Source organism: Takifugu rubripes, chromosome 9 (genome assembly GCF_901000725.2).
Source record: "Takifugu rubripes chromosome 9, fTakRub1.2, whole genome shotgun sequence".
In the NCBI taxonomy this organism is placed as follows: Eukaryota; Metazoa; Chordata; class Actinopteri; order Tetraodontiformes; family Tetraodontidae; genus Takifugu; species Takifugu rubripes.
Genome location: NC_042293.1, coordinates 12,627,386 through 12,641,241, shown reverse-complemented (window position 1 = coordinate 12,641,241; position 13,856 = coordinate 12,627,386). Strand labels below are relative to the sequence as shown.

Sequence of the window (13,856 nt, the reverse complement as noted above, 5' to 3'; positions counted from 1 at the left end):
CACTCAGCAAATCTGACAGAGCTGCTCTGAGAAAAAAAAAGAAAGAGAAAAAGCCCACTTCAAGTTGCGACTGGAGAGAAATTCTTCCATACGGGAAATGTAACAGCTGTGATTCTTGAATATACGAGGGATCCGCACGGCCGTGGTCGGGCACGGTGTCGATTCAGGGTCAGCTCACACCGTTATGTCCCCCTCTGGGATGATGCTGCTGACTCACTGTCAGAGAAGATGCCCGTCATTCACTCACATTTGTCTGGTCGGTCCTCAGAACAGGGGATCAGATGGGTCGGAACGCACGTCCACATGACAGGAACTACTCATAATATGTGAAACTGCAGGAAGAAATGTGTATTATTTCTTTACCTCTTGGCGTGACTGCGTTACACTGCTAGTAAATGCGTTATTACTGAGGGTGTCACGTCAACATGATGGTGTGTGTGATTCATTATTGCTCACAGCGACACCCGCCCCCTAGCGGGCGGCGTTGGGATCGCAGCGGTATTAAGTTGCAGCACTGTGGTGAACACATTATAGTTTCAATAATTAATGTATATGTTTGAATCAAAGTGTTTGGAACACAACAGCAATCAAACACGAGCCAAGTTTTCAGTTTTATTTAAGGTTCATTTTTTCAGACCTGCAGAGGACAGTTCACTTCCTATAAGCGCCTCAATTTTTGATTTTTTTTCCTTGCAATATCACCATAAAACCCATTGTTTTGACTCTGAATTGGTATCTCCTGGATGAGTTTTGATCTTTTTGTGAATACTGTTAAATAGGGAAATAGCAGGAGGGGTGGGGGGTGGTTAAGAGATGGATAGAGAGAGCGAACGGGATCAGAATTAAGACTAAAAAAAAAAGAAAAGGCGGTGGTCGGAGAGATCAGTCTCAGGCAGGCTGAGAGCTCCTTCATCACTCTTACAGTACTTGATTTTATCTCAGAGCACCTCCTGCTGTGACACACTCACATACAGCATTGCATATTGTTCAGCAATCGCCGACGCTATTCTGCTCTCCCCATCAGCTGAGCTCCTTACTCACATCTGTAGGTTTTAAGGCCTCATTTAAGCCCTCCTGGGTGCAACAAAGGGACCGCTTTAATCCGATTGCCACCCTCGTTAGTATTTTTGACATTACCTCATCCATTCCAGACACTGTCCCGTCCACTTTGGTGGCAGTCTGTTAGGGTCAGCTACTGTAGGTACCACACAGTGGCACTGTAAGAGTCTGACCCCAGTGCTGAGGATGCCACGATGTCCCAAAGCCCCGGCTCCCTGTAGTTAGGCAGTGCTCTATCCTCTGATACAGAGGTTCAGCAAAAATTTCCCTCCAGTAGGATGGGACCTTTGGGAGCCCTCTACTAAAAGAGAATATGGGCCAAGTGGCCTCTCAAGCAGGCCATCTTTGTCCCTACCTAACAGAGAGCCCATGCATAGCCTGTGTCCTCAACTCCCCCGAAACATCTGCATCCACTCCATGCTAACCAAATCAATTTCTTTAAAAAAGCCACTCAGAAAAAAAAACAAAAAAAAAAAAAAAAAACTAAGTACCAATCTCCGTTTCCTCTCTCTCACCTCATCTTTTCCCACAACGTAGCTGCGAGGGCTAACCGTTTCACAGTCTCCTGTTAAACCTCGGAGGATAAGGGTCTTTGGGGCAAAGCTTCAAGAGCGGATTCACAGCTTGCTTCAATCCTTGAAAACGTTCCATGACTTCAACTTTCAAAAACATAAAAGGTTCTTCATGCTTAATCGGTTACGTTGCTCTTAAAAAGACCCCACTTTAGCTATTTCGATACCTTCCCAGTTTGCAGAGTTAACCTTCGCGTCGCCGCTGGGCGCACGCCGCTGGGCGCACGCCGCTGTGACGCACGCCGCTGCGACGCCTTCAATGTGCCGCCTCGCTCGCTGCACAATGAATCCCGCGTCGCGCCCAGAGCCAGATGTGAGGAGTGGTAATGGTAGCAGAATAAAGTGTAACGTTAACTTGTGTACCACAAACAGGAACAAAAACAAATCGGCCTTCTGAATAGACGATAAGGAAGGAGAAGAGAAAAAGAAGAAAGCATGTTTTGTTATTTCATTAATAATTTTTCATACTCTGCAGATTGGTGTGTATTGCATTGGGGGGAGGGGGGGGGGGAGTAGTGGGTATGAAATGGTAGTCGGGGAATGGATGGGTGTCTGCTGTGGGTCTGTGTTCAGTGGCGGTCCACGGCAGCACTCTGTAGCAGCTCTGTGGTGGGCTGTCCAGGGGGTCTGAAGGCGGTCTGGAAGCCGGGGGGAGGGGCGTGGAACTGGCTGGCGGGGTTGGCTGTGGGAGGGGCCAGGTAGGGTGCCCAGCCGCCCGCGGCTCTGTGATGGAGGGGTAGGTGGGCGTCGAGGAGGCCGGTGTGGAGGCTCTGGGGGGTGGGCACCGCCGAGCCAGCGGGGCCGTCCATCTCTGTGAGCGCCTGCAGGGATTTGAGCCAGTGTGGGGGGTTGTCGTCCTGAAGAGAGTCTAAACTGTTCCCTGCCGCGGCTGGGATGCCTGGAGAGAGGGAGGAAAATGTATCGTTCCAATTGTTCCAACTCCATATTTGGGATTACAAGCGGGAGACAAGCGGACAGCGTATGAGTGAGGTTAGCGTGAGCCGGCGGGGGTTTCCTGGTACGTCCTACCTGTGATGATCGCAGGGTCCATCCAACTGGCTGCGCTTTCCCAGCTCAGGCTGTGCGAGATGCCCGTCGGCCCCGTAGGCCCACCGATGTGATTAACACTGTTGGAGGATGAGGAGGAGGAGGAGGAAGAGGAGTTTGGTAACCCCCCAAAGTTGATATTGATATTGGGCAGGAGGGCTCTCAGGCCGTCTTGCCACTCTTTCACATTTAAGCCGTCTATAGAGCCGCTGTTCTCTGTGGAGACCAGAGGTGAGCAGACGTTTGGTCAGAGCTGTGTTCAGATACCAACCACAAGGTTCAGTCTGGGTAAAGCGACGCACTGGTACCTGAAATGGGGATCCCTCCCAGTCCCGTGTTGTGCTGCGGGGGCAGATTAAGGTCCAGGAAATTACTGTGTGAGACAGCGCCGGCCGAGTGGTTCAAGTGTGCGAGGTTGTGTCTTGTGGGGACGCCCATCCAGGGGTGTCTGGTGGCTGCCTGCTGCTGACTGGCCTTGCTGTTCTGACTGTTGGGGAAACTGAAGGAACTGTAGACGGGTCTGTGGTGGAGCTGGGGGAGGCGCGGCAGGCTGCTGGGGAAATGATGAGAGGCGCTGGCGTTCGGAAGAGGAGGCAGACCGCCCCCCTGGCCGAAGGGTCCCGGGGAGGAGGGGCTCTGGTCTTGCACCGACAGCTCCTTCTCTATCAGGTCGGCCAGGGCTTTGCGGGTGACGTCAAACGGATCGAAGCCCAGGTCGTCATCCTGCTGTTTGCTGGATGAGCCGAAGCCGAACGCCGCCTGCCAGTCTGTAGAGGAGGACACCGGTATCGTTTCTGTGGGGGGGGGGAGAAGGCGGCAGGTGAGGAGAACGTTTGCAGGTGTCGGGCCATGTGAAAACGCCGTACCTGACGTGAAAAGGCTCTGTGGTTCAGGAGTCATGGGCCAGTCAGAATTGCTGCGGGGGGAGGCGGGGAAAGGAGGCAGCCCGGCGGGGAGGGGGTTAGGATGCCGGAAGTTGCTGTTGTCTGAAAACAGAGACTGGGACTCGGCCGCCGCACCCTCGAAGGGCGAACGAGCCGTGAGGTCCGATACGCTGACGGGCACCACCAGGCTGGGCTTGGTTAAACCAGGGGGGGGAGAGGGAGAGTCACTGGGGGGTAGCTGGAAAAGAGAGAACGTTTTAAACACCACCTCAGGACAGACAGACAACAGGCACCCCCAAATATTTACCTGTTTTAAAGTTTCGCCGTTTACCATTCCGATTGATTCTGGGGGCTTGTCGCTGGGACTGCAGGGACACAGGCAACAATTCAGACACTCAGACAACCACAAATGACTTCCTTCGTACAGGGGGGGGGGCACATTACCTGTTGCTGTCACAATTAGAGGAGAAGGGGGAGAGGGCAGTACACTGATTAGGGCCTAGCTCTGCTTCATCTGAAGTGAGAACGTCTTGATCTAGATAGTCTAACAACGGAGGAGACTTGCGGTCCTCTGAGAGCCCGTTGGCCAGTTTGCCGTGTCCCAACAGTGTTGGCCACCCATCTTTACCGTTGCTACTGTTGGATCTGGACAAAAACAACGAGGGGGGGAATCTTAAAACACCACTTAAACGGCAATTGGTTTTAACAGGTGACGAAGAGAGGGAAATAAAAAAAAAGTGCCTTTGTGTGGAGTTGGTTTTGTTTTTTGTCTTCTCTGTTCCACATGCAGGAGGTTGTAGAAAGCTAGGGTTAATTTTATAGAGGTCTTGGAGGAGCTTCTGCTCGTATTCTTGATGTTTTCCCGCCTAAACAAAGACAAACAGCACAAATTAAATTATCCTTGTAGATGAATCCTCCAAAGCCTCAGGATTTCATGAGAGTAAAGCCAGATTTCATCATCAAGAGACCAGTAATTCACCTGCATCTCCTCTTTAGTAAAGCTAGCAGCTTCGTCTCCCAGCTCGTGTAGATACATACAATCAGGTTTGGGACACTGCATACTTTTAAGGAAATAACTGCAGTACTTTGTTGTACCTAAAGAAGCCTGGAACAGCGACACAAAACAAGTTGTCACTTTTTGGCTGAACCCCAATCAACACATTCCAATTTCAGTGAATACTTGGTGCATTTGTGCGAGAGCAGAGCGTCACCTTTAGTGTTCTGCCGTCGACGACAACATTATTCACGCACTGTATTGCTCTTAGAGCATCTTCAGAGCGAATATAAGTGACATAAGCACTAGCACTGGGCCCCTGAAATCAGACAAATGCAACAAATGAAAGGCGCTTCCACTCCCACAATAATAATGAACTCCCACAACATAAACAAAGCGTCATGAACTGAAGTTTTCCCTTCTCAGGTTAGAAGTGGAATTTAACAAAAAGGATTTTTCCTGTTTGACCCGTCGACTCACCTGTGAACCAGCATAAGATGTGCTATTGTTGATGACCACTTTATGGATTTTCCCAAACCTCCCAAAATACTCTGGTCGCTTTAGGACCTGTGGGCACAACAAAAATCCCAAAGCTCCTCACTATTTATGTTAAAGCAGACGTTTGGCGAGCAGCTCCACCCAATATTCACAGTGGCATTTACTAGCCAAGGCTTCAGGCTTAAATTCTGAACATTAACACTCACTTCAGGATCAGCGAGACGCTGCGAGAGCCCCACCACAAACACGAGGTTTCTCTGGACGACTCTGACGCTGGCCAGATGCTTGCGATTTTCCGTCACTTTCTGCTTCTTCTCGTTCTGCTTCTGCTTCTTTTCGTTCTTTATCCTCTGAATATCCTCCTGTGACAAAGGCTTATACACCGCAGGGTCTTCTGGATATGGCTACGAAAGGGGAAAGAAAAAACAAAAACGTGACACAGAGTTAAGAGTTTCGATTCTCCGTCTGTTCCCGTGAAGACCTCATCGTGGCCTCACCTTTCTACACGCGGGACACAGGCCGTTCTCGTCTGTGCGGATGCGGTGCCAACAGAAACGGCAGATTTGATAGCCGCAGGTGCACGGGAAGAAGTTGACATCATCGATCTCCAGCGGTTCCATGCACAGGGGGCACTCCATGGGGTCGTCCTTCATCTCAGGGCTGTGGGACATCCTATAGTGCAGCGAGGTTGCAGATTGAAGCTAAGCAGAACACGGCAGTAAGAAAACAACACAAAAACAGGTTTAAAAACACGAACCATGAAACTGAAGTTCTTCATCTGTTACATAACCTACTCATTTCAAATGAGGGCTTAAGCCGTGTTCTCGCATGTTTACAGCGCCCCAGATTTAGAACGTGGGGCTAAAAACAATAGCATATGATGCTGTTTAAGGAAACTGAATAATGCAGTTCAAACACAGACTTTATTATGCAACTCATGAGATTTATAGCAAACACATCACAACTTCCATGGCCAAACTACCCATTTCCGAGAGCGCATCACACCAAGACCGATTCAAAGCGCCGGCAAAACCAAACACACTAATGTACAGACAAGTAACGGCGAGTGTCGAGCACATTTCCAAATGAGAGAAGGGGATATGGTTGTTAAACTAAACAGCGGGGCATTATTGCCACATAATGCAAATAATGCATGAAGCAGTGACTCACATTATTCCCATCCCAGCATCCAACAGCAACGCTGCGCGTCTGCTGATAACATGTAGCTGCACAAACTGTTTGATGCCCACACAAATAGAGACCACAGCACAGCAACATTTCACCGCAAGCATCTCTGCTGCGATTTCGCTACCTTCAGCTGCAAAACGAGGGGAGTTTATTTAGGTCCAGATGGTACCAATTTCAACACCGCGCGTCTCTCCACGTCAGTGTCTCTGCAGGAAGATTTATCTACCTTGCAAAGAGCCAAGAGAGACTATCCAGAGACAAAAGCCCTTAATTCACAGAAGACAATGAGGATGCTGTGCTGCCTCTGAGAGGGTGACAGTGGCAGACACAGCGTCTTCATCACCGAGCAAAACACAGCAAACGGAGGCGATTAACAAAGAAAAGCTCGTAGAGATTCAACTGCTTTGTCGGGATGGATGGATCATTTGAAGTGACCAACCAGGAGGCTAATTCCCTGGCTAATTAGGATGCGTGAAATCCAGAGTTAGGTGTCAAGCAATAGATTAGGGGCTTCAAACTTCACTGCATTTGCTCCCATTTCTGTTCAAATTGTAACGCTGTTGGGGGCACTCGGCGGCAGATATCAGCTGGTTGGTAAGGTTGTATATGCGGCCAGATTACGCAGTTAGCCGGGCTGTTAACTTTAGCCTCTCTGCCTTCAGGATCAGACGTTGACAGATGTTATTTGACTAACATTATGCTAAGCTATCGTTAGCCGCGAATTGGTAAAAGAGGCCGGTCTATTCAATAACAAATATCCAAGAGCAATTACAAATCAAGCCGCAAAACTAACACATGGTAATCAATATGGGATTGATAGTAATGCAAACCGATTGCCACCACGTTGGGATTTCGGCTGCATTTTATCTGACAGATTTGCTTTTTGCTGCTCGCTACCATCGGCATAACTAGCATGCTACTTTATCGTGCAAATGTACTAGGCTGCGAAGCCAGGCTTACGACGAGGCCTACGCAAGCTACCGCTAAACTAGAAATAAGTTGTCGCCACTATAAACAGCTGACACTGCTCTCACGACATTAAGATTACCTGGACATTAATCTAATGGGCTTAGAAATAAACTGCCGTCAGTTTCTTGAATCGAAACAAACAGAGGTGTCCTTTATTTCTCCAGAATATACGCTGGCTAGCTCAGCTAGCAATCAGGCTAACGTTAGGTTTACTTACCCTGTCCGTATTTAGCTTAAGATTCCACTCCAAGGGAGTCACACCAAATTGGGCGGGGACTGCGAGCCAATTTATCTGAAATGTCAAATAAAATCTATAAACGGTCAGACAATACAACCGTATCTGTGCTGTACTGTTGTAATTAAATGGCTATAAAGATGTTTTGCCCCTTTCTTTTCTTGGTATTGTAGAGACAATTTACGCTCTAACCACCATCTTAGCTAGCATTAAAGTAGGGAGGGGGGAGCGGGGCAAGTGTTCGAAACCAGTGAGCATGCGCTGATAAACAGGTGCATTGTGGGAAATGAAGTTTTGGTATTCGGCCTGAGACCATCCCCGCCAACGCGAAGGCGTAGACCATCCACACCTAGGTGGATAATTCCTTAGAAACCCTCGCCTGTAAATGTAAAACATGACTAAAATTAAATGATAATTTAAGAAAAACCTAATCAAAAGCCTCCCACGCAACTAAAGAGAAGGCAAGCTAAATAATGGAAACATATTTGAAAACTTTAGCATTTAAAGAAGTGTTGGAAAAGTGTTTTTTTTGTTTGTTTATTTTGTTTGTTGGAGTCAGAAAACAGCATGGTACGCTGTAATACTTTTCATTTACGATTCGTGAAAAATCATTTGGAACAGGAATGGCTCTTTTGTTTTCTCAGTAAAGAAAGGACAGGACACCAAGACCCAAACAAAGTAATGTTGTTTATGCTGTACAGTGCCAGGAGAAATGCAAGGAACTGTACATTGGGGAAACCAAACAACCTCTCCACAGAAGAATGGCACAACACAGACGTGCCACCTCTTCGGGTCAGGATTCAGCAGTCCACTTACACTTAAAGGAGAGTGGGCACTCCTTCGAGGACAGCCAAGTAAGGGTACTGGCCAGAGAAGACCGCTGGTTTGAAAGGGGGGTCAAGGAAGCTATCCATGTTAAATTGGAGAAACCATCCTTAAACAGAGGTGGTGGCCTGAGGCACTTCCTATCACCCACATACAATGCAGTCCTCCACTCCTTCCAACAGCAAAACAAACATTCACACCATTCCAGGAGACCCAGTGACTCACCACCATGTGACCCAGCAGACAAAGGGGAGACACCTCAACAGAAACTAGGTGAACGACCCGACCAACGACCCTGCTAACGACTCTCAGGTGACCGCCCAGAGCATTAGCATGCAAATGGTCCACAGGGGCTATATATTTTCAAGCTCTCTCCCCAGCGATTTCAGAACTGAAGAAGCCTTCTGGATAGAAGGCGAAACGTCTTCAAGAGAAGAAACCCAGTCCAGTTGACAGAGAAAACTACCTTGGACTCAGTAAAGAACATTGAATATCGCCTTTTGAGGGAAAACACACAGCAAATACAAGACAATTTATACATTTATTTAGATTGTCTCAATTTCACTTAATGCAAAAACATATAAATGTTTTTTTTAATCCATCCACATGAATCTGGGCTTGGCCCACTGCTGAGGGTGAATGTTGCTGGGATCCACAGAGTCCAAGTTCAGCGTCATGGCGATGGGATGAGGGGACACCAGCGACTGTCTTGCAGCCAGGAGCCCCATCCGAACACAGCTGTCTGCGTCCCGCTGTTGGAGAACCCCAGCTATCAACGCACCGGCGAGGCTGCGGCCAGGTTCCGGTTGAATGAGGGAGAGTGAGTACAGAGGTCAGGTGTAGCCAGTACGTGAAACAATACAGGGCAAAGGAAATGAAAGAAGTCGACTTTTATCACCTATCTCCTGCTCCTGACACATTTGCTGTCTCCTCTGGCAGCACAGTCAGTGCTGGGTAGTGCAGAGCACAAAGCTTCCTCGGCTGAAACACAAATAGGAGCGCCACCTCACACCCGCCAGAGGGCATTACCAGTAGATATTACCTCAACCTTACCCTCTTCTGGTTTCTAGGATGCAGGTTGACAGAGCCTCCATCGTGCTCTCCACACACCAGAAGCCCATTCGCACCCAGGGTCACTATCAGACAGTGAATGTGCTCCAGAAGGGGGCGTGCAAGAACCACAGCAAGAGCCAGGACCTCATCGGGGGAGCTTGGCAGCACTGACACAAGCCAAACAACACTTAGCCACAGGCGGTTCACTGTCGGACCTTTAATGGTCGTTTGGTTTTTACCTTCAGGTGTTTGAAAACCGAGAGTTTCATTCATGGCGCGCAGCTCCGCCAGGTTCGGAGATGTGTAGGACAAAGCCTTCCAGGCGTCGGAAAGGAAAGGTTTTCGAGCCTTGTCTGAATCCGTGGGCTCAAACCAAACTGTGGTGCAGTCCCCATTTGCATTGTCTTAACCAACACTCGTCCTAGTCACATTAATCGGTTACCGCTGCTCGACGTCCCCATTCACCTACCATTGAGGTTGTGTTTGGCAGCAATGGAGCAGACGTAGTTCATGGTGGAGACGGGAATGTTTCCATCCAAACAGACAAGGGAGGCCGATGAAAGCTGCTGTTCAAACTGGGACACCTTTCCAAAGGTATTCACAGAAATCTCAGAGATGAGCAACGTCAAGTTAAATCCACAGCTTACTTTAATATTTGGCTTTAAGAGCTGTAATTCATTTAAAGCTGCTCTTTTCCGGAGTGCTTACATATTCCTCGGTGATCTGCTGATGAATGTCCATGTCTCCCAGTCCCAGAATCATTTCTCCACTCTCAGCAATAATGGAGCAGTAGGTAGCTGTGCTCTGCTGCTGTAGCCTGGCCACGCCGCTCATGTCCTGACAGAGAGGACAGTGCACAGTCACATTTCTGAGTAAACACATGTGTGTTCACGCCGTAGATGCTGGCTCACCATGTGTTTGCAGCGTTTAAACACAGCATCGCTGCTGGGATCAGCCCCGGTGGCGGAGATGAGCAGAGGTCTCAGCCCCAGTCGACTCAGGGAGTCTTGTAAAGCGGTACAATTTAAGCCAGGGTGGAAGCAGTGCACACCTGATGTGATGGTGTAAAAAACGCACCGGCGAGGTTGCGACCGACGCCCCCAAATGTCTGGAACAGACTCCCCGGGTTGGTCTCCCCAAACTGAAAGAGAGACAAGATGTGAGTTTGCTCATTCGTGACTCAAGCCTGTGATCTCCAGCCGCCAGGTCCTTACGCGCAGGGTCTCTGTTTTCCCCTTTGCAATAAAATCAACGTTTATTCCTCCTATGACAACCTGTGGGAGAAGAGCATCATGGGAGGTGTAGTCTATCCACATGCGAGGGTAAAATCTGGCCCGTGGTGCGTTCTCATGCTCACAACATTTGATTCTGAGCCTGCTGAGTGTTCTCCGCGTTGATGGCGTTCCTCTAACCTCCCCGCGCCCAGTTGCGTCGACAGCGCGCAGGCTATCCGGCTGCCTACTCTAGCGTTGTTCTGGATCAGAGCGATATCTTAAAGCAGAAGAGGTTAAGGGTGCAACCGTCTGTGCTGTCGCAGAAATGCCTCAGGCATATTTCCTGATTGGGTTCTTCAGGAGGAGGATACTGGCCCGAAGGGACGCTCCTTTGGTCAGATCATTGACCATCTGGAGAACGAACGGCGTCACGTCTTTGCCCGTGACGCCTTTAGTTCTGAAAGGACGGAGATCAATCATTTCAGAACACATCCACACGTGATCGCAGGGAGTCCGCTCACCTCGCCTCGGTGACCGCAGCCTCCACGGCTTCCTGTATCTGCCGGCCGGCTGCTGCCTGCTCCTCTGGGATGGGCACCGCCAACAACAGGCCGCTGCTGAGGCCCAGCGAGAGGGCGCCGGCTGCAACACACCAGGTCCACATGTAGAAGCCGCACGGCTGAGGAAGACGATCGATGACGAGAACATGACACTGAAATACCGATGAGCTGCGCGGCCTCCTCGGGGTCGCGGACGTGAAATGGAGAGGAGAATCCACTTTGTGGAGAGAAGAATGCCGGGAAATTCTTTGATGTCCCATAAGTGGCGACGCACACCCCTTGCGTCTCCTAATAAAAGAAACATGAGCTAACTGAATTCCCGAACCATTAGGATTTCCTTTACACCTGCTATGCTTTGGGTTGCCCAATTTGAAAGGAAATTCTGACTTTGCCAAGGAAAATAAGAGAAAAGCCCAACAGTGGTCAGGAAATGTTCTCCACTCTCCTGACCAGGAACTCAAGGGTGCGTCCGATGTCCAGAATGGACTTGACCCCGGCAGACACCACTGCAATGGGGGTCCTGCCGAGCTCCGTGAGGTCCGCGCTGATGTCCAGAGCTGCGAGAAAAACACATTTCAAATATTTATCCGGGGATCAGAACCCGTTCCGCCGACTCCAGTCTGCTTACTGTCCTCTCCGTCTCTGTGGACTCCTCCGATGCCTCCTGTGACGAACACGGGGATGCCAGCTCGATGGGCCGCTATCAAGGTGGCGGACACGGTCGTACCCCCGGAAAGACGCTGCGGAATGACAGCACAGTGTTGGAGCCCTGGACCGGTGGAAGTAACTGGTTTTGGGTTTAAAGTGTTGAGAGTGTCGCACTTTGCTGAGCACGTAGGGCAGATCCCGGCGGGACACCTTCACGGAGGTCCTGCTCTGAGCCAGGTGGTCCAGCTCCTCCGACGTCAGTCCAACCCGGACCTGTCCCTCTATCACCCCCACCGTGGCTGGGGTGGCTCCTTCGTTTCTCACAATCGCCTCCACCTCTTTTGCAGTGCTGTGCGCGAAACACCAAAGACAGAAAGTGTTCAGAATCTTGGACTTGTCGACCGCGAGGAGCTGGGATCGAACCCACAACCTCCGTATAATTGCAGCTGAGCCACAGCTGACACAAATGCACCGTTACTACTGCTCTGATAAATCACTTCACAAGGTTAATCATCCAGAGGGAGGTTTTTAACACGTTACTAACTTGTTATTAACAGTGTTTTGTGCACAACACACCTGAGGTTGTGTGGGTAGGGCATGCCGTGCGTGATGATGGTGCTTTCAAGTGCAACCACCGGTTTGTTTTCCGCCAGCGCCTGTGACACAAGCGGGTGAACTTTGAAGAGGCCGTCTGCAGGAACAGGCGGCGGTTAACACGTTAGCGCGGCTGTCACCGCTTTAAAAAGCCACAAATTGGGTTTCAAAGGATATGGGGAGGATCCAGTCACCAGGTTTGACCCATCTGCTCTGGTACGTTGTGATTCGTCTCCTCAGGACAAGTCCCGTAACTGTCTTCAACATCTTCATTCTGTTTGAAAGAGGGTTTATTTTTGTGTTTCCTGTAAGGTGAATCACACTTTTCCAGTTTTTCCGGAGATTTCGTGTCCACCCAAGATGTTTGACAGAATGAAAGCATTTAACTATACCACAGCTGCTGGGACAGATGAGTTCCCAGTGGCTTAAAACCCTCAATCTGAATATTTGTAATCCAAAGGATGGTAGCAAAGATGTTTGCAAAAAGATTTCGAATCTAAAGCCATCACCTTGAAATATATACAGATATAATGCACATATTGTCAGGCAGGGTTTTGCTCTTACCTTCTCCAGTGCATCAGAACTGTTAGAAACTTTGCACAGAGGACTGAACTTTGACCTCGGTGGTGTTTGCACAGATCACAAGAGTCAGCCACAGATTTAAGCCACAGATTTTCCCCCTCCTGAATGTAATCACGTGCTGATATCTACAAAACCCCTGGATCTGAAGAAGTCAATCAGGCTACCGCACCAGCCTCATGGCCAGGACAGAGCTGGTGTTAGACTCTGGGTGAGGGTGTGTTGATGATGATGAGAAGGTTGAAGTCCAACACGATAAGAGACATCAAATCAAAACTGAATGAAAATCAGAGCCTCGCAATCTTAGGGCAACTTTCAGACCGAGCCTGGCTATGACCTCCCATCTAAATATTGGTGGCTTGCCACTGCCTGTCTGACCTGTCGCTGTGGCTGGAAAGCTGCTGGAAAAGTGTTGATGGTTCACTATTTAAACTGGTGACCTTCCGGTCCATGAGGAAGGCTGCGGGCTGCCTAAAAATGCCTTCCTGTTGGCTGGTTTAACATTAACTGTATTATTTTAAATTGTGTAAAATAGTCCAGATTAATATTCGAGATTTTAAAAAAGAGTCTGATCCTAGAATGATGACAAGGTTAATGTCTTTTAAATCGTTTTTACGCAAACTTGTAATACCTGAAGTAATCAGATAGTGGCGCTGTTTCGCCACGTGTGCTCAACTTTCATGAACAAATCAAATACTGTATTTTTTTCTCTATATCCCATTTTTCTCCAAATCATCTGCTTTTTATGATTAAAATTCTTCAGAAAATAATCACGGTGGCTATGATTTTTTTTTTTTTTTTTTCATTGTCAATGTTGATGAGTTTGGGTGTGATGGAAACCCGGTTGTGGGATTCCACCTGGAGGTTTGGTGATATTTAGGATATTGGCTGTGGGAGACGGGGCTATTTTAGTTGACCACTCACAGGGGCAACACGA

At 49.0% G+C, this 13,856-nt stretch overlaps 2 protein-coding genes across 3 annotated transcripts; both read right to left on the bottom strand.

Annotated features, from left to right (window-relative positions):
- Positions 1 to 599: 599 nt before the first annotated feature.
- cnot4a (CCR4-NOT transcription complex, subunit 4a) lies at positions 600 to 7,684 on the bottom strand. Of its 2 annotated transcripts, none has more exons than XM_011607510.2 (13): positions 7,429 to 7,684; positions 5,552 to 5,755; positions 5,261 to 5,458; positions 5,037 to 5,123; positions 4,774 to 4,875; positions 4,542 to 4,667; positions 4,304 to 4,428; positions 4,007 to 4,207; positions 3,870 to 3,927; positions 3,545 to 3,800; positions 2,987 to 3,472; positions 2,661 to 2,894; positions 600 to 2,529 (listed from the first exon to the last, which is right to left on the bottom strand). In XM_011607510.2, exons 2-13 carry the CDS (start codon positions 5,723 to 5,725, stop codon positions 2,201 to 2,203), a joined length of 2,376 nt encoding a protein of 791 aa, XP_011605812.1. In that variant the 5' UTR covers positions 5,726 to 5,755; positions 7,429 to 7,684; the 3' UTR covers positions 600 to 2,200. The 2 variants fall into 2 exon arrangements, with proteins under 2 accessions (XP_011605812.1, XP_003967549.1); XM_003967500.3 differs by having other exon boundaries at positions 5,552 to 5,726.
- Positions 7,685 to 8,793: 1,109 nt separating this feature from the next.
- Positions 8,794 to 13,286, bottom strand: LOC101068240 (pseudouridine-metabolizing bifunctional protein C1861.05). Its single transcript, XM_011607508.2, has 19 exons — positions 12,905 to 13,286; positions 12,535 to 12,614; positions 12,323 to 12,437; positions 11,921 to 12,095; positions 11,727 to 11,838; positions 11,549 to 11,655; positions 11,260 to 11,386; positions 11,060 to 11,180; positions 10,910 to 10,995; positions 10,682 to 10,815; positions 10,539 to 10,598; positions 10,402 to 10,465; positions 10,236 to 10,330; positions 10,033 to 10,161; positions 9,794 to 9,908; positions 9,564 to 9,701; positions 9,325 to 9,491; positions 9,170 to 9,252; positions 8,794 to 9,060 (listed from the first exon to the last, which is right to left on the bottom strand). The coding sequence occupies exons 1-19, from the start codon at positions 12,916 to 12,918 to the stop codon at positions 8,865 to 8,867; spliced, it is 2,118 nt and encodes a 705-aa protein (XP_011605810.2). The 5' UTR covers positions 12,919 to 13,286; the 3' UTR covers positions 8,794 to 8,864.
- Positions 13,287 to 13,856: the final 570 nt, after the last annotated feature.